Raw genomic sequence first — 18554 nt, forward strand, 5'->3', positions numbered from 1 at the left:
CAGGATTTTTGACAGTTAAAATGCAGTTTAGTTGGGAACTTAAGCAGATAAGATGCGAGGGGCGGGGATACTCAGAGTCAGACTGTAGGCTTAGTTCATCCTTGCTGGAAAGGAAGAAATGCAACCCCCTGGGCTTTGTTGGAGGTACAGATGAGAGTTGCAGGATGAGGGACTTTGGTGATGGGGCCGTAGCATAGTCCTTAGCTTGCAGCTTTTGGATTCCCCCTCCACAGCACCCTGACTTTTCCCAGGCCTTGGCCACCACTGACCCTTTCTTTTCATCTTCCTTTTCACCAGCTCTTGGAGCTATACCCCTTTGGAGGTAGTGGTTAAATTTGGTCGCTTCTGTGCTAATTGCTTGGCAGTCTGGAAAAAGCTGTCTTTGGAGAATTACGTAAGAGGGAGAGTGAGAGAGGGAAGCAAAGGATTGTCCTGCTTCTCACATCAGTATAAGTCAGGGGAGAGGAAAACAATGAATATTTTTATTTATTATTTATATGGTGCCATAAATGTACTTGGCACTTTGCAGTCAAATAAAAGACAATGGCCCTGCCACCAAAATTTGGCAGCCTGAGAGATGAGAGCTGGCCTCCTTCAGCTGAATGATTGGGGCTGAATTACTGGTGGGGAAGGAATGGGAGTATGAGATCTACAGGATCTAAAAAAAAAAAAAAAAAAAAAAAAAAAAAAAAAAAAAAAAAATTACAACAGCTGTATCCCCACACTTTCATTCCTGATGCCTAGTGACCGTGACATTTGGAGTTATATGCACATACAGACGCTTGATAAACATTTGGCAGGTTATCTCTTTCCAGGCATTTTTACTTCACTGCATGCTTTACTTTAATTTACTGCCCTGCTTCTCCCAGGTCTTTGGCTGCTCAAAGTCAAACTTCCCCTAAATCTTGGTGGCCCAGTAGACTTGTTTACTTCAGATGTAATTCAGTGCCCCAGGATTCACATGGGAGTGATATGGCTTTCATTTCTCTCTCTTTCACTTGCAGGTAGGAGGCAGTTTCCATCAGAAGGTTAAAGGAAGGCATTATCTCCCAGCTCTGGGAAGGTGCTGCCCTGTCTGAAGTGCCCTGCTTTTTTGCTTTGCATTTCTGCCCTACAGATGTGCTTAAGAAATTGCACTAATGTAATTACTAAGCTTTTAAAATTGCTTGGATGAAAGTTATGGCCCATGTGAAATCTTTTTGGAGGTTTTCCAGGCTTGTGCAGGGTTTCACCCTGCTGCCCAGTGGATAGTACCCACATAATATTAGGTTGGCTACTGTTAGTATTCAGAAGACAGGAGGATCTGACCTTCCTTTGTTAGTGAAAATGGGTGAAAAATGGAATTGCTTCCCCACCAAACTACATCCTCTGAATTTCTCAGAGTGTTTCATAATTTGTTAACCAGCTGTCTCATGTGCAAACAAAGCAGATTTCAAATTCCTCTGTACTTAGCTGTCACCTCTTCTCTCAAGGTCTTTTTAATCAGTTAATTTTCTCCCTCTGAATGAACATCTACACTCCTAATGATATTAACATGAGTGTAGTAAGTGGCATCTTTCTGCCTCACGAATTTCTCTTTAGTGTTTGCCTGGGATTATTCAGTAGATACCCTTTGTCCCATTGTGTTTAGCTTCCAAGGAAGCTGACCTTCAGAATCAAATACATGGCATGATTTGATGCTGGATAAACAGATGATCTCCATCCTCTACGTGCATGTAACCAAAAGTTAAGTGTACTGTAGCTATGATTTCATGGTGCCCTTCATTGCAGCAGATATGACTGTGGTGTTCTGATATATACATGCTAACACTTCAGCTGTGCAAGCAGCTTTTGGCTCTGACTGGCGAAGCTCAGTGATTCCACTACAGATTTCTGGTCGAGCTTGAGGAACACCTAACAGTGACTTGAAGCCTGTATACTGCCAGATGTGCCCTGAGGAATATTTAAGGCTTTAATATTACCTGTTGGGTGGAGAAACTGCACGGAGCCTATGTAATGTTCACGCACTTGCCCCTCCAGAAGACTCCTGGTGTGCTGGTGGTGGGTGGGCTCTGTCTGTACATGGTGGTGGGATCCTGCCCCTCAGACCTGGATCAGCATAAAGGCAGTGTGGTGACAGCAGGCACCAGTAGGTGTGTTCATGGAGCACGTGGGGATCCCCGACATGCCGTCTGTTTGGGGTGGCACTGCCCTGCCCAGGGTGCAGAAGTGGCACAGAGCAGGTCTGCACATAGCAATCCAGCTTGCAAAGAGGCTGCACAGTCCTGCTGTGTGCACTGCTCTGGCAATAACCGCATGTGATGGAGGCTTCTTCCACCAATTGGATCTCTGCTTTCATCTCAGTTATTTTGCAAGGACAACTATTTTTAAAGTTGCTATATTTGAACTCTTTTCTTTTGCTTTCACCTGCCCCCCCCCCCCACCTCTGCATTGTCACCAGGTTGCTCTGTTCGCTTTCCTGACCCACACGTATCCATATTTCACCAACAGACATTCACAGATATTTTTCTTTCTTGTTTGTGGGTCCGACCCACACTACATCTTCCTTTAAAAGAAACTTTAATAGAATTCTTTGCCAACTTCACTGCAGTCAGCTGCACTAACTGATAACTCCTTTCTTGGACTTATCTAGAGCAATTCATGGGTGAAAGCACTATGCAAAGCAAGACAGAGAATATGAAACATCACTGGGTACTGAATAATAAGATAAACCACAAAGTCAAAGTCTGAGGGAGGACAGGGTAATTTTATGCCCTCCCAAAATTGACATATTTGATTTGTTGCTGTTTGGTCCTCTTTTTTATCTTCCTTTTTTTGTTTGACTAGTGAAGACAAGAAACTGGGATTTCACGAACAGTTGATGTGGCAACTGGATTCAGAGCTGCGAGGAGTCCCAGCCACTGCTGAGGAGACAGAGAATGTTATTGTGACGGAATGAAGGAGGGAACTAAAAAGAGCTAGGGTAAAAGGATGATCTGAAAACTCATAGTCACTTAGAAATGGCTGAGAGTTCCACCTTGGAAATAAAAAGTGTCTGTAATGTCAAAACTACATGACTGTGCAGAGGGGAAAGGAATGCTTTAGGAATGAATCTCAAGAAGTGTCTTTACAAGAGAGTCATTAATAATAGAGAATAAGCAGCACAGTCACTTTAGTCTGCTCTCCTCACAGACTTGTACCAGTGCTAAGATTTAGGTTTGCAGTATGATTTTCTGCCTATGCTGTTGGGCTGGCACAGCTGGCACACTCCTAGCTGGGATGCAGTTTTGTCGGTTTTACTGTGCCTACAACACGAAGCCACCAACAGTTGCAAGTTCTGTGCTCCAAATCTGTAGAGCACGTCCTCTACCAGGACAGGTGGCTGGGGGACATGGGTTTGTGGATGTGCCCATGTGCACAATCCAAGCTGCAGAAAGAAAAGAATACAGTAAAGGCTCTGAAGATGGTGCTGGCAGTATTGATTGACATTCCAGAAACAAACTGATGGCTACCTGAATGCAGATCAGGACAGAGTTGCAGCTTTGAAGAATTTGGAAACTGAAAATGAAGGATCGACAAAACATGATATAATACAGAGAGGCCCTGAGAAGAGGAATAATAAGCATGAACTCTGACTAGCATTGTTTGTGTTGCCCTACTGCAAGCTTTTTTACTGCAATATTCTCTCAGTATCTTTGGATCTTGATCAGATTGTTCTTGGTATGGTGGAGAGCATGTTCACCAACCAAAGGTAAATCAAGGAAAGACCTACAGGATACAGCCGAAGGACAACAGCAAAAATGGTTGCAGGTCCATATAATACAGCTTGCAAAGAAAGACTAAAGGAACTGGGTTCTTTAGCTGCAGTCAAAGAACATGGAGAAGTGGCAGCACAATGGTCTTCAAAAACATAAAATGCACCTTCAGAGAAGAAGAAATTATTTGGATTTCCCTGCCCATGGACAAGATAACAGAAAATATTGCGGTTGTATTTGCAGCTGGAAGACTTTAGTTCAGATACTTGGAAGAACTTTCTAGTAGTAAAGCTCTGGGCATTGTCCAGGGAATGAAGGAGTCTCCAGCACCAGCCATCTTCCACAGTGGGCTGGATTAAGAGCAGTCAGGAATGGTGATGCCCAGGAGAGACTCACCAGAGACACAGAGGTGGAAGAGACATCTTCTCAGGGTCAAATCCAGGTTTGGGATTCTGTGGCATTGTTTGTGGTGCAGCTTGGGGACAAAAATTATATATTTTGGGGATAAGAAAAAAACAAGCCTTTTCTCTTTGAGACTCATCCATTAGCTGTGAAGGAATTAATTAGCTAGCTGAAACAGAGGACCTAGAAGGCAGCTATGGCAAGACATGCTGCTGTGGACATGTGTAACCTATCAGGACTTAAGTACAGGCAAAGAGCTACCTCAGAGTTAGACCTGAAAACCACTGACCCACTCTTCAATTTTTAAGGTTCTGAAGGAAGCTCTTTGCAAACAGCCTGGTTGGATTTTCAGGCAATGAAGAAAGGAGCAAGCTGACTGCAGTGACATACAGCTGAACCAGAACAAGAGGAGACAATCGAGGATGTTTGGGCAATGCAAAGAGGTTGTACATTAGGGGGATGGTGGGCACTTTGGGCTTGTTGCTACCCATATTGGTTGGCTCCCTGTACTTTTGGTGGGAGATGCCCTGAGAGCTGAATGGCCCAGTGGCTAGATTAATTTGGGTTGATGTAGATGTCTAGAGCTATTTTAGGTGTACTGGAGTGTCCAAACTACCCTCAGGTCGTGGGCAAATTTGACACAGGGACTATGAGAGACCTGTTCCCAGGGTGAAATTCCCTAGGCATCTCAGCTTGGCACTTACTTTTGGGTAAATGAAGTGAGCTCAAAGTATCTAACATGGGCTTAAACTCTTTTGGACTTGCAGCTAGCAGAGGAGCTAAATATGTGGCTCTCAGTTTGATGGGTCAGAGCTGTGGAGCTTCCGGTGGTAGAAAACTTTAACTGGTCATCAGCACCTTACAAAGTGTAACGAGCCCTCACAGAGAAGCTGTATAAGGGTAAAGCACTACACTCACACACCCACGCACCCACCCTTGCACCAAGTTCTGCCAGCTCATTATGTTATTCAGCAGTGGATTGATTTGGGTTTTTTTCAGCAGTGGCAAAGTAGATCGGCTGATAAAAAAGAGACTTTTTGTTGCAAGAGCTTGCTGAGTTTGGGAAACTGCTTTCAATGCTATTGGCAAACACTTTACAGTGTAAACAGGGCCTACATGAGGCAGATAAATAAGTGCAGATGTGCTTTTCTGTAGGATCCATTCGGTGATAGACAATATATTGAAAAAAATTCTCATCAAATTAATTGTCACCAATTAGACATAACCCCTTCCCCTCATCTCTAAATCCCCTCCATTTGCTGCTGCATGAATGGGAAGAGCTCCTATCACCTGTTTCATTATGCAGATTGATATCTGAACATCTGAGAACAATGCTGCTTTCTGCACGGCATGGCTCCAAATTGCTAATGAAACAGCTCTGCCAGCCGAGTCACTTAAACCCGCTTTCACTGCCGCTGTCGACAGCTCTCATGGAGAGATGTGCAGGGGAGTGGCAAAGGAGCTCTCCCCCCTGAATGTGCTAACAGCTTCCAGCCTGTGTGTTTATTGCTCTCCAGAGGAGGAAGATTTCTGCTCTCTGACTCGGAGAGGTTACTTTTGCAAAGCCGAGGTCTGCTTTGCACTTAGTGCTCCTTGATTTCAGTTTGTGGAGTGAGGGGTTGAAGAGGCAGGCAGCCACCGGGCTCTAAACGTAGATGTCTCATGTCCCAGAGCTACTGCAGCCCTTCAGGCATCCCCGGTGCCTGCTTTCCAGCCCCATCTCTAGCCTCCACCTTCACAATCGATGTGAAACAAGTGGGACTTCTTTCATGGGTGAGAGGCTGTGCGCAGCACCTTGGGTACATAATAGGGGAGCATCTCACAACAGAGGTTCCATGGTGGATGAGTGGGAGGGTGCAAGTGGGATACGTCTCTGTCTGGGGCTCTTTGGGTTCAGGACTGCAGCTGAGCTCTGCTGGTTCCCTCACAGGCAGTCACCCTTCGAGGCAGGTAGAGCTGGGCAGCAGGACAGGTATAATGTGGGGCTCCTACAGCTGGATTTTCTCAGCAATTGATGTAGTTGCTTATCTTCCCTTCCCCTATTACCACTGCATTTTTTTGCCAGAATCACACAAGACTACTCTTCACAGATGCCTGGAGTGGAGTTGTTGTGACTTAAAGCTCTGACAGGAGAAATTTTTGCATGAAATAATGGGACAGTTCTCTAATTAATCTACATTCTGACCCTTTCTGTCCATATCTGCAGTTAATTCCTTTGTCAGTGTTCACTGCAGCATTGAGATTACCTCTGCACAGGCTTCCTCCATGTGATGGCCCCTGCATTGTGCATCAGCTCCTCCCTCGTGTCTCAGACTCCCTGTAGACCCGTCTTCCCGAGAGCCCTGCTTCCCTGGGGATGATCCAGGCTCACGGTCCCAGCCCCTGGGAGAAATCAAGCAAGTGGCTTTCCTTACTGAACTCTTTGACAATCTGTCAATTAACTTTCCTCCTTACAGATCGTCTCCAGCTCCTCCACACATTCCTCTGCAATGTTGGCAGAAGAGGACACACTCCTTCCCCATCTGTCCCATGAGCTTTCTGGGAAGGCTTACATGTCTTCTTGCTCCCTCAGGATGAACTGTGTGGGACAGAAGTCCGTTCAGAATGATGCAATATTTTTTTACTCTGGAGAGCTCACTGGAGATCCCTTCATCCCTGGACTGGGCTGTGCCCACTTACTGCCAAGAAACACACATGGGGATTTTTGAACTGCTATCTCCTATCAGAAAGCTGCACGCATGTACTGCTATTACTTCTCAAATATGGAGAAGTAACTGCTTATCTCTGGCTATGTTGACTGTGGAGTCAGCTGGACATTGGTTACTTTCAGCTTTGTAAACATTAAGCTAGGTTAGCTGGGGATCTGTGTTCCTCTTGGGCACTCAAGCTAAAATTGTCTGGTGTGGGCCCCATATGGATCCTTTCATATAATTTCCTGTCTTGCTGTTCACCAAGCTATTGTTGATGTGTGTGTGCATGTTGGTGTGTGGAGAGTAATTTGCATTTGAAGATCTGTTCTGACTAAGGAATCAGCAGGAGATAAGGATTGGTGAGTGAATGAGTAGTATGTGAATTTGTAGAAGTCATCAACCTGACCTCTTTCTCTAGAAATGTGCTTTTCCTGTTGCCAGAAACAGTAATTTCTTACAAGAGAAATGTTTTCATTTATTTACTGATTGCCCAGGAGATTAAAAATTAAATCTGGAGCCTTTCACCTGTGGCTGCTATTATGGGCTCTGGAACAGCATGGGGACAAAAGATAGTTCAGAGTTGGGATTATTTCCCTTATCACAGGGAAATGCCTGCCTTTGAAATCCTTCTTACTCCAGTTTGTAGGCATCATGATGGAAGCAGACAAAAGTAGAGATCGTATCACTGGGAATGGAGGGTGGGAGTATAAAATGAACATGCCAAAACTCAGTCTCACAAATGTTGGTCAGGCCTGCCTGATGCTTCTCCTGTTGGCTGTACTCTGTCAGAGGGCTCTGTGGGAATGGGAATCTTCTGTATGCCTCTAAGGTGGGGTTCTGCAGCCTCTGGGAAAGCAAGTTACCCATGCTGCTGTCTCCTGGTTTAAGGTGTCAGGGGAGAGACTGTGTTTCTTTGTGTCTGGCATGGCAGTGCCCTCCTTGTGATGGGTCCCCTAGGCTGCTGCTTTAATCAGCTTAGTAAAAAAGAATAATTTTAGCATGCTGCGGTGATTTTTCTCCCATCAAAGTTTGCTTTCATTACAGTCTTTGATAGCTGTGAGTTTGTCTTCCTCCCTAGAGCGTGACAGAGTTCTAAGAGACACCTTAACGTCTGTTTTATGCTATGTGAAACTTCTGTTTTGTTGGTGATGCACTAACCTGAGTTCAGAAAAACAGCCCTGATGTTTTTTATTGGCTTAAAGCGGTAGGATAGGTGTTCTCTCTCACACACTTACATGCACATACAGGTTAGCCCACCTTGCCATCCAAACTGGAGAGACAAATTGGCTGGTACACAGAAACAGGTGAACAGTGTGCTCACCTATGCACAGAGCCAGCTTCTAGCTGTCCTCACGGCTGAGATGTGAGCGAGATACACTGCTTTAGGGGCTCTGGCCTCCTCAGTTGAGCTGACCAGGTTCCAAAATGGCTTTAAGTAGAGCTCAAGAACAAGGCTCACCTGCATGTGTTTTAAGCTAGAACTATCTCTAGATTGCAGCCCTGTAGAAGGTGGCAGTGCATGACTGCACATGTTCATGTACCAGGTGCACTCCTGCTGTTAAATGGTTTTGGTCTGACCATTAGCCTGTTGATAGCGTGCTTCTCAGGCTCATAGAAATACACAGTCACAGTTGGGAGTCAAGAAATAACACCAGGCAAGCTGCTGCTTGATATATCCAGAGAGAAGGAGGCTTCCTTCCATTTAACCTACCTTTACACCTTTTTCTTTACTGCTTATTCAGTTCCTGGTTTATAGTTCTGTGTTTCTTCTCATCTGCTGGTTCTAGGGGTTTTAAGCAGTCTTGATAATTGACAGTCTAAGTTTTACTCCTCATAAAATCCCAGGGAGCATTGATTATGACTTGTGTTAAGCAAGTGGCATATAAAATCTCACAGGCTTGTGGCCGTGGGGGAATGATATGATGAATGTATTTCTTGTGAGCAGCAAATGCTTTGGAGTGTTCTGCCAGCTCTGTTCTGGGCATAAAATGTTACTAGTAACTCGCAGCCACTAACAGCATTTCATTTGGGACATTTGCCCAAAACTTTGAAAGCTAATAATTTGTTCGGTGAAGTGGGTGTGAGGTGTGCTGAGAGGCATCTCTGCTCATTAATTACTTTTCTACCTCTGTTAGGACCAGGAAGTGTAAAGGCATCCACAGAGCTGAAAAAGATACTTCTTAGGAACTAAATGACAGTTTGTGGGTAAAAAGCACATCATATAGACTTTATTGGAAACCGTTTCTTGACTGTGTTCCAGCACCACTGTTAGATTTTCCCTTTCCTTTTTTCTTTTATCTAACCTCCTATTTAATCTCTGATCACTGACTATTTAATGCAGAGTAGAGAAAAAGAGCAGCTTGCTCAGATTTACTTCTTATTTCTTAGGCATTAATAGGAGATATACATGTTTGACAATAAAATATAATATCTTCTCAATTATGTGTTCTACATGATAGTAAAATAAAATCAGATCAACCTTCTGATGTTCTCCCAATCAGATGACTTCTTCAATCTGAAAGACTGTGAGAAATATTCCTTTTTCTGTCTGTTCAGTTCCAGAAACCAAATGACTTCTCACCCCCTTTCCGCTTCGGGACAGTTCCCAACGGCAGCACGGAAAGGAACATCCGCAACAACTACCCTGAAATGCACAGCTACATGGTGAAGTTCAATCAGAGGGGGGTAGACGATGCACTGTTCTCCCTGAAGACTGGGTGAGGCTTTCTTACATGCTTGCTCATCACAGAAACCTGACTTTTTGCATGCTTGTCTGGAAAATTTGCATTCTAGGGTTTGAAAAATGAGCCTCTTTTATCATTCCATGGTAAATGTATAGCCAGACCACACATAGCGCAGTAGCACAGGAGAGTGACTCTGTGGTTCTTTTGCCAGGTTTTTCTATTGACATCTGTATAAAAGTTTCTGGTTTTGCTGTGTTTATAAGAATTTAAAAACAAAAAACAAAAAAGAAAAAAAAAAAGAAAAAAAAAAGGATCTACTGTATCCCTGTGTACATAATCCACGTGTGTATTGGTCCCAAAGACCTTGCTTCATCAAGATGTTTCATGCTGATGGGTTTTTATGAACACAGAAGAAAAGCTCACAGGTCTCTGTGGACAAAGTTTTTTTCAGAGCATTTATGTTGTCATCTGGAAATTCCTTTGTTTTCCCTCCTTCTGTGTATAAAGGATTATGTTAATCAGGAAGCTGTCAGACTAATCCCACCCCAGTGTATCACCAGCTAATACAATATAATGGAAGGTAGGTTTGAAGCAAATAGTTTGGAAGTAGCCTACTCTCTGGAATATTTTAGTATCAAGGGCTAAACAAAACATTATTTGAATAATATGGAAGTATAAAAAAATGTAAGCATTTCCTTGGGTAATTTTGGAGACATGGAAAAAATCGTTAGCAAAAAGCATGCTTGAATAGCTCATCCTATTTTAATAACAGTGAGTGTGCAAAGGACCTAACTCAAAATGACATTTTGCAAGCCTTTGTCCTTTGTAATTAAAGACCTGCTCTCAGAACTGACCATTTTGGTTGTCAGAGCCCAGCCACAGTGAACAAAAAGCATTTTTGCTTACACTCCTGTTGCACTCTTATGAGAAAGTTCATTTCCAAGCACAAATTAAGATGTTTAGCCAATTTAATTACTAGATTGACTAAATATTCCTAAACCTGTTTGCCAGGTTCAGAGGCCCGCAGCCCATTACAAATGGCTGTACCATAGCTGGATGTCATCCTGGCAAGGTACATTTGCCAGGATAGTCATCATTCAGGAAATAAATATGCACTGTCCTGGAAATATATGGATGAGATAGAGGTCATCACTTGTGATAGATGTCATCCTGGCTTCATATTCACCCTTGGACAGACTTCCTCACAGACAGGCACTTGAACTGAGATAATCACCAAATGTAAATATAGGTGCAGGAGGTGTATTGTAAAGATAGTACGTGAGAGAGAATGTGCAGCTGGAAGACCTTAGGTCATTTATCAGAAAATGTTTCATTTCAGATCTAGTGGGAGGATTTACTCATCAGCTGTCTTTGGGTTTGTGGAAGGTGCAGCCTCCTGAGACTGTCCCCCACAACCAAATCAATTTGTTGCAGTGTGAAAAGGCTCTCATCAGGCAACTGTGCTCTCTACATAGTCCATAATGGGGATTTCTCTGTGTTGAAACAGAATTTTTGTTGTGATTTTCAGCTGAAAATTCTTTAACAAAGACCAATTCAACTATAAAGCTGCTCTCATGGCCAGCTGACATTGGTAAAGATCTGGTAGTACTTTTCACAGTAACTGAGGGGTTAATCATAATGTTCTGACTGTATTTGATTTGGAAAAAAATGAATCTTTCTCAGCTAAGTCATGCCAGCATTTGAATTGAAGAAAATATTTTCCTTACTTCAATCCCTATGTTGCTATCTAATATTGATATATTTTATAAGGCATTTTAGATTCTTTCGAGATGAAAGACAGTAGAGAAATATAAGCTATTCTTAAGGATATAGATTCCCTTGACTTCCTCTTCATTCATCTTTATCTTGCAGTATGTGTGTATTCCAAATTTCCTTTAAGATCAAAATGACGATTAGCAGATAGTCAGAAAGAAAGAAACGATCCTCATTTATAACCCAGATTCACCTGTAAGACAGCTTTAGGCTTAGATTTTTATTTAACTATTGTGAAGATGATGCCTGAAGGATGGGATACCATCCAGAGGGACCTGGACAGGCTCAAGGAATGGGCACATAGGGATTTAGTGAGATTTAACAAGACCCAGTGCAAGGTGCTGCACCTGGGTTGGGGCAAACCCCGGTATCAACACAAGCTGGGGGATGAAGGGATCAAGAGCAGCCCTGCTGAGAAGGACTTGAGAGTGCAGGTGGACAAGAGGCTGGACGTGACCCAGCAATGGCACAGCCCAGAAAGCCAGTTGTATCCTGGGCTGCATCCAAAGGAGCGTGGGCAGCAGGATGAAGGAGGGGATTCTGCCCCTTTGCTCTGCTCTGGTGAGACCCCACCTGCAGTGCTGCATCCAGCTCTGGGGTCCCCAGCATAGGAAGGACATGGACCTACTGGAGCAAGTCCAGAGGAAGCCACCAAGATGATTAAAATGATAGAACTCCTCTCCTAAGGAAAGGCTGAGAGAATTGGGATTGTTCAGAAGAGAAGGCTTTAGGGTGACCTAATTGTGACCTTCCTGAAGGGAACTTACAAAAGAGCTGGAAAGAAACTTTTTATTAATGCATATAATGACAGACAAGGGGGAATTGTTTCAATCTGAAAGATTAGGTAATAGGAATATAAAATCTTTCGCATGATGGTGGTGAGGTACTTTACTGTGAGGTGACAAAGTTGTGGATGCCCCATCCCTAGGAGTGTTTGAGGCCAGGCTGGATAGGGCTCTGAGCATCCTTGTCTAGTGGAAGGTGCTCCTGCCCATGTCATGGGGGTTGGTACTAGATGGTCTTTAAGATCCTTTCCAAGCCAAACCTTTCTATGATTCTACATAACATATTGCAGTCCATCTTAAAGAGGTTAATTTCTTCCTTAGCTACCTAAAAACACCTTTGATTTCATGCAGACATTATGTTTTCTGTACTATACCCTCTTGTTTCTTGCCTCTGTGCAGGAAGTTGGATGCTTTCATTTATGATGCAGCAGTGCTGAACTACATGGCTGGCAGAGATGAAGGCTGCAAGCTGGTGACGATTGGGAGTGGGAAAGTGTTTGCCTCCACTGGCTATGGCATTGCCATCCAAAAGGACTCAGGCTGGAAGCGCCAGGTTGATCTTGCGATTCTACAGCTTTTTGGAGATGGTAAGAGACAAGAAAAAGAAGTGCTGCAATTTTCCTAAGAAGTACTGAGTTTTGCGTATAAGAAATGGAAGTTTCTGGCTCTGGTGCTTCAGATGTTGGGAACATGGAATTATTAATGGGGCTCTTTTAGAGGCAACGCAGCAAAAATGCGAGAATGTCACCTTCTTTCTTGTTATTGATGCAGGGTAGCGGTATCATCAAAAGCCTTTAGTGCCAAAAGCACTAAAGTTTTCATAGAACAAGATCAGATGTGTGTTTGAAAAATATCTTATGTGAAAAATATCTTGTAAAAACAAGATTTCTGGTGTGAATTTTTCACTAGCTTTGAGGTTTTCCCATGACCAAACCCACTAATTATATTGGACTGTCTGTGGTTATTCCATACTTTATAGCTGTAGACAGGATCAATTTATGCAGAGTTGACTGAATTAAAGGAAAAATATTTCTGGATGAAAGAGCTAGATCAGATTTTCCAAAACCTGAAGAAAAAAACAAAACCAAAACAAAGTTTAAAAAACCGAGGAAGAACTTCAGACTCAGAAGCATATTTTGGAATGAGTTTTTAATTAGAACATTATAGTTACATAGTTCACCTCTTAATTTACAGAGAAATTGCTAGCATTAACAAAAACTGCTCATGGCAAAAGAAATTCCTTCTTAGCAAGTATTTTCCTGTCTTTCCATTTCATATTACATTTTCCTGTGTCCTTTTTTTATGAATAAATAAAATTACAGGTTATTTTATTTATAAATATTCTTTTTCTTCCCTGAAATCTGAAAATAATATATGGTATTATAAATATGGAAAGAACATAATTGGACATACTTCAGAAAATTGGCCACCTGACAGATAGATTGTTCTGTTTCTCAAAAAGCCTAGTATGTACTATTTCAGAGAAGGACATAAGTTCTCCACAAAGCTTCAAAGACTCTGTTATGGCACTACTTAAATGTATGGATTTTTTCCCCCTGCCACTGGACTGGAGATTGAAAATGTGAAAAACTAACTTTTCTAACAGCATGAAACAATTTGTCATCCTGCAAAATTAGTTTGTTCTGAATGTCTCAATATGTGCGTGCGTGTGAGTGTTTACCTCCCTCTCACCCCTCATGACAGCACCATAATGGTAGTAAGTGGTGTATGAAATTAGAGTACAGAACATTTGCTCATAGCTGATACAAATTAGTAAAATTTTTGATTGGTCAAAGCCCTTGTAAGTGTTGAATTTGGACAAAATTGAAGGGAAGAAAAACAAGTAAAAATACTCAAATGTTTTTTTGGAACATTGCACCTGGTTTTAATGAGCTATGGATATGATGGAAACAAAAATTGATTGAAAACAATCAATATTTTGATTCTGAGTTAGAAACATACAATGTTTTCATCTAGAAGTGATTAATTTTTGTCTACCACTATCAGTCACTAATTTTTCCCTTCATTGACTTAATGAAAGTGGAAGTTTGTGAGGCCAGATCTTCAGTCATGTGGTGGACAACTGTTTCAGGATCTCAGTGCAGACATCCAGCAAGTATCATAGCTGTGTCCTGTGGTACAGCTTGTTATGGCTAATATCAGACTTTGGAAAAATCCTGTTGGCTTTCCTGTGACAAATGGCACTTGCCCCATCACAAGGGCAGTCAGGATATTTTATTGGTGTTGTAGATGTGGAAAAAGAATGTGAAGATGGGAAATTACGTTAGATCAGCTTCTTGCTTTCAGTCTGCCCCAGTTTGAGCTCTTCAGCCATTGCAGGATTATCTAACCTGTTCCTTTCCTTCTGTCTGTCATTCTAGGGGAGATGGAAGAGCTGGAAGCTCTCTGGCTCACTGGCATTTGTCACAATGAGAAGAATGAGGTTATGAGCAGCCAGCTGGATATAGATAACATGGCAGGTGTCTTCTACATGTTGGGAGCAGCCATGGCCCTCAGTCTCATCACTTTCATCTGTGAGCATCTCTTCTACTGGCAATTCCGCCACTGCTTCATGGGTGTCTGCTCTGGCAAGCCTGGTGTGGTCTTCTCCATCAGCAGGGTGAGTGCCATTAACTGTCAGGGACGAACAGAGGCTTTGTTTAGACAGTCCTAGGTACTGGAGATGGCAATATCCACCAAGACTGTCTAATACACAGGTGGCAGTCTGCACAGTGTCATTTTTGCACTGTTAATGTTGCAAAAACATGTTAGTTTTTTCTTTGGTCTCTGCTGGATTATGGTAAAACTGTTACTGTTTGTTCCTCCAAAGTGAGTTGTGAGTTGCAATCAAGTAATGATGGATAGTATGATTAGAAATTCAGGAGTTTTACATTGTCCTCCAAATTACAGCTTTTCAGCTGACCTTTTGTTAACTAGAAGTGTGCTTTCATTGACAGTCAAAAGTCCTTAACCGAAAGGCATGCCCTGAACTATGCAGAAATCTTTTTACAGAGGATGACCACATAAACTTAGCAATTGCTTTATGCAAATCTGCCTTAGGGTACAACATTTACATTTAAAACAGATTCTAGCCATTTCTGAGTCATCTTCCACTATTAGTGTTGCTAGCAGTATCCCATTTGGAGCTTTATTTTCCTTCTTTCAAGCCACTGGTCGTTTCTCCTGATCCATTCTGAAGTGAGGTCAAATCTTGGCATTTTTTAGCTCAGCATCTGATGTAGCAGAAGCTACTTTGATTGTACAAGGAGTATGTAATTGCTGCATAACATATTGAAGAGAAATGACAAAGCCTTTTGAATGCAAGGGCACAGCCTCTCTTCTGTGTTGTTAGTTTCTAATGTGGTTTAGTCTGGAGATGAGATGGGGTGTTGTGTTTGGTGACCCTTAGCTAAGAATAGATTCTTTCATTCTGTGGTTATCTGTAAGACCTGGGTTACACCTGGTTGGTGAAAAGTCTGAAAAGTGTTAATCATCTGCTAGCTGCTGAGAAACCATGATAACATGATGTGATGGTGTCCATTTCACAATTGACATTAATCATCAGGCACCATTTGGAAGGTCAGGGAATAAAGGAGCCCCTTTCATTCTGTTCCTAGGGATAGCCCTTGCAAACAGTCATGAGTGAAATGAGCTTGTGGAGAATGTGGAGAAATTGGGCCTTTCTGTTGTCTGATTTGAGGTTGAATAGAGGACTTCTGCTATCAGAGCCTGTTATCATTGTTAAATTTAACAGAATGCAATTAAGAATTCTATTGTACCTCAGTCAACCACATGCAAAATACCTAAATACCTATTCTAGAGTTCTGCTATGTCTGTTTCCTTTTCTAATCTGTACTGGTGATAAAGGTAGCTAAGTTTATGACAAATGAAGTTGTTCCCTTTTAAGATAGCTCCTGTCTCGTTGATTCACTGATGCCCAGGTGATTTTCAGGGGCCAAAACAGACTCTCATTCTCTCATCCACACAGAATTATTTGTCTTGATTCTTTTATTCCCAAGAATATTATTGTCCCCATTTGCAATTCTGTGTTATACCTACTAGATTTGACTAACTCTTACAGATGCAAGCAGGCATTCCTGCATCCTGGAGATACAACTTGAAACAAAGCAGAGGAAGAGGAATGGAGGGAAAAGAAAAATGTGAGGGTCAAGAAAGAGGGTCAGAACAGCAAGGGTTGGTAGAGCAGATCTGATTTCATTTGATTTGATTGTGCTTCATGATGGAAGGCCGATAGGCCCTACTGTCCTACAGGAACAGACTCTTGATGCACAGGGTGGTTCCCAGTTTAGGTCCCCCTCTGTGTATTCTTTGCAGGACCTCTCACCTCCTTTCTTTCTCTCATTTCAGGGTATCTACAGCTGCATCCATGGCGTGGCCATTGAAGAACGCCAGTCAGCAATGAACTCCCCCACAGCAACTATGAACAACACCCATTCCAACATCCTCCGCCTGCTTCGGACAGCCAAGAACATGGCCAACCTGTCAGGGGTCAATGGCTCACCACAGAGTGCCCTGGACTTTATCCGCCGCGAGTCATCTGTCTATGACATCTCTGAGCACCGCCGCAGCTTCACCCACTCAGACTGCAAATCCTACAACAACCCTCCATGCGAGGAGAACCTCTTTAGTGACTATATTAGCGAGGTGGAAAGGACCTTTGGCAATCTCCAGCTGAAGGACAGCAATGTGTATCAGGACCACTACCACCACCACCACCGCCCCCATAGCATTGGCAGCACCAGCTCCATTGACGGGCTCTATGACTGTGACAACCCGCCCTTCAACGCCCAGTCGCGCTCCATCGGGAAGAAGCCCTTGGACCTGGGGTTACCCCCTGCCAAGCACAGCCAGCTGGGTGACCTTTATGGCAAGTTCTCCTTCAAGAGTGACCGTTACGGGGGCAGTGGGACCCATGACGACCTGATCCGCTCAGATGTCTCTGACATTTCCACTCACACGGTCACCTATGGCAACATTGAGGGCAATGCAGCCAAGAGGCGGAAGCAGCAGTACAAGGACAGCCTGAAGAAGCGCCCAGCCTCTGCCAAGTCCCGGAGGGAATTTGATGAGATAGAGCTGGCCTACCGCCGGCGACCGCCCCGCTCTCCTGACCACAAGCGCTACTTCAGGGACAAGGAAGGGCTACGGGACTTCTACCTTGACCAGTTTCGGACCAAGGAGAACTCACCGCACTGGGAACACGTGGACCTGACGGATATCTACAAAGAACGGGGAGATGAGTTTAAGCGTGACACGGGAGGAGGAGGGGGTGGATCCTGCACTAACAGGGCCCATCACAAGCACGGCTCAGGCGAGTTTGGTGGAGGCAATGAGCACAAGCATAGCGTTGTGAGTGGGGTCCCAGCACCATGGGAGAAGAACCTGACCAATCTAGACTGGGAAGACCGGACCGGGGCTAATTTCTGCCGCAGTTGCCCTTCTAAGCTGCACAACTACACGCCATCAACGGTGGGGCAGAACTCCACCCGCCAGGCCTGCATCCGCTGTGAGGCTTGCAAGAAAGCGGGCAACCTGTATGACATCAGTGAGGACAACTCGCTTCAAGAGCTGGACCAGCCGCCTGCCCCTGTGCCCGTGGCCACCAGTGCCACCTCCTCCTCCAAATATCCTCAGAGCCCTTCCAATTCTGCCTCTAAGGTGCAGAAGAAGAACCGCAACAAACTCCGCCGGCAGCACTCCTACGACACCTTTGTGGACCTGCAGAAGGATGACTCGGCCCTGGCCCCCCGCAGCGTCAGCCTCAAGGACAAGGGCCGCTTTTTGGAGGGGAGCCCCTACGCCCACATGTTTGAGATGCCAGCCAGTGAGACCACCTTTGCCAACAACAAGTCCTCAGTGCCCGCCACCAGCTACCACCACCACAACAACCCCGGCAGCAGTGGGGGCTACATGCTCAGCAAGTCGCTCTACCCCGACCGGGTCACCCAAAACCCTTTCATCCCCACTTTTGGGGATGACCAATGCTTGCTCCACGGCAGCAAATCTTATTTCTTCAGGCAGCCTGTGGTGGCAGGAGGGCCCAAAGCCAGGCCAGACTTCCGAGCCATTGTCACCACCAACAAGCCGGTGGTCTCAGCCCTTCATGGGGCTGTGCCAGCCCGTTTCCAGAAGGACATCTGTATAGGGAACCAGTCCAACCCCTGTGTGCCTAACAACAAAAACCCCAGGGCTTTCAATGGCTCCAGCAACGGGCATGTTTATGAGAAACTCTCCAGTATTGAGTCTGACGTTTGAGTGAGAGGGGAAGAGCGTGGGGAGGGACTGGGGATGTATGTGGAGCATGGGAGGGTGGGGTGGGATCAATCCCATCAGCTACTCTCCTGAGTCATCCTTAATTTGTGGGATACTGGAGTTGTGAGTAGTGCAGCACTGGTGACAAGTGCCACCTCTTTGGTTTCCCCTCTTCCTCCTCCTTTCCCAAGCCTCCTGTTTTATCTCTTTTTC

The 18554-nt window shown here is 44.1% G+C and overlaps 1 protein-coding gene across 1 annotated transcript in view; it reads left to right on the forward strand.

The window, feature by feature from the left end:
- GRIN2B (glutamate ionotropic receptor NMDA type subunit 2B) overlaps window positions 1-18344 on the forward strand; it is a 167908-nt gene extending 149564 nt beyond the window's left edge. The window contains exons 9-12 of the mRNA XM_041481571.1: window positions 9383-9543; window positions 12468-12655; window positions 14450-14688; window positions 16437-18344. Coding sequence (XP_041337505.1) covers window positions 9383-9543; window positions 12468-12655; window positions 14450-14688; window positions 16437-18344 — 2496 coding nt within the window. The remainder of the gene's footprint in view (window positions 1-9382; window positions 9544-12467; window positions 12656-14449; window positions 14689-16436) is intronic.
- The last annotated feature ends 210 nt before the right edge of the window (window positions 18345-18554 follow it).

This window comes from Pyrgilauda ruficollis, unplaced genomic scaffold (assembly GCF_017590135.1).
Source record: "Pyrgilauda ruficollis isolate IOZ18807 unplaced genomic scaffold, ASM1759013v1 scaffold56, whole genome shotgun sequence".
Lineage (NCBI taxonomy): Eukaryota > Metazoa > Chordata > Aves > Passeriformes > Passeridae > Pyrgilauda > Pyrgilauda ruficollis.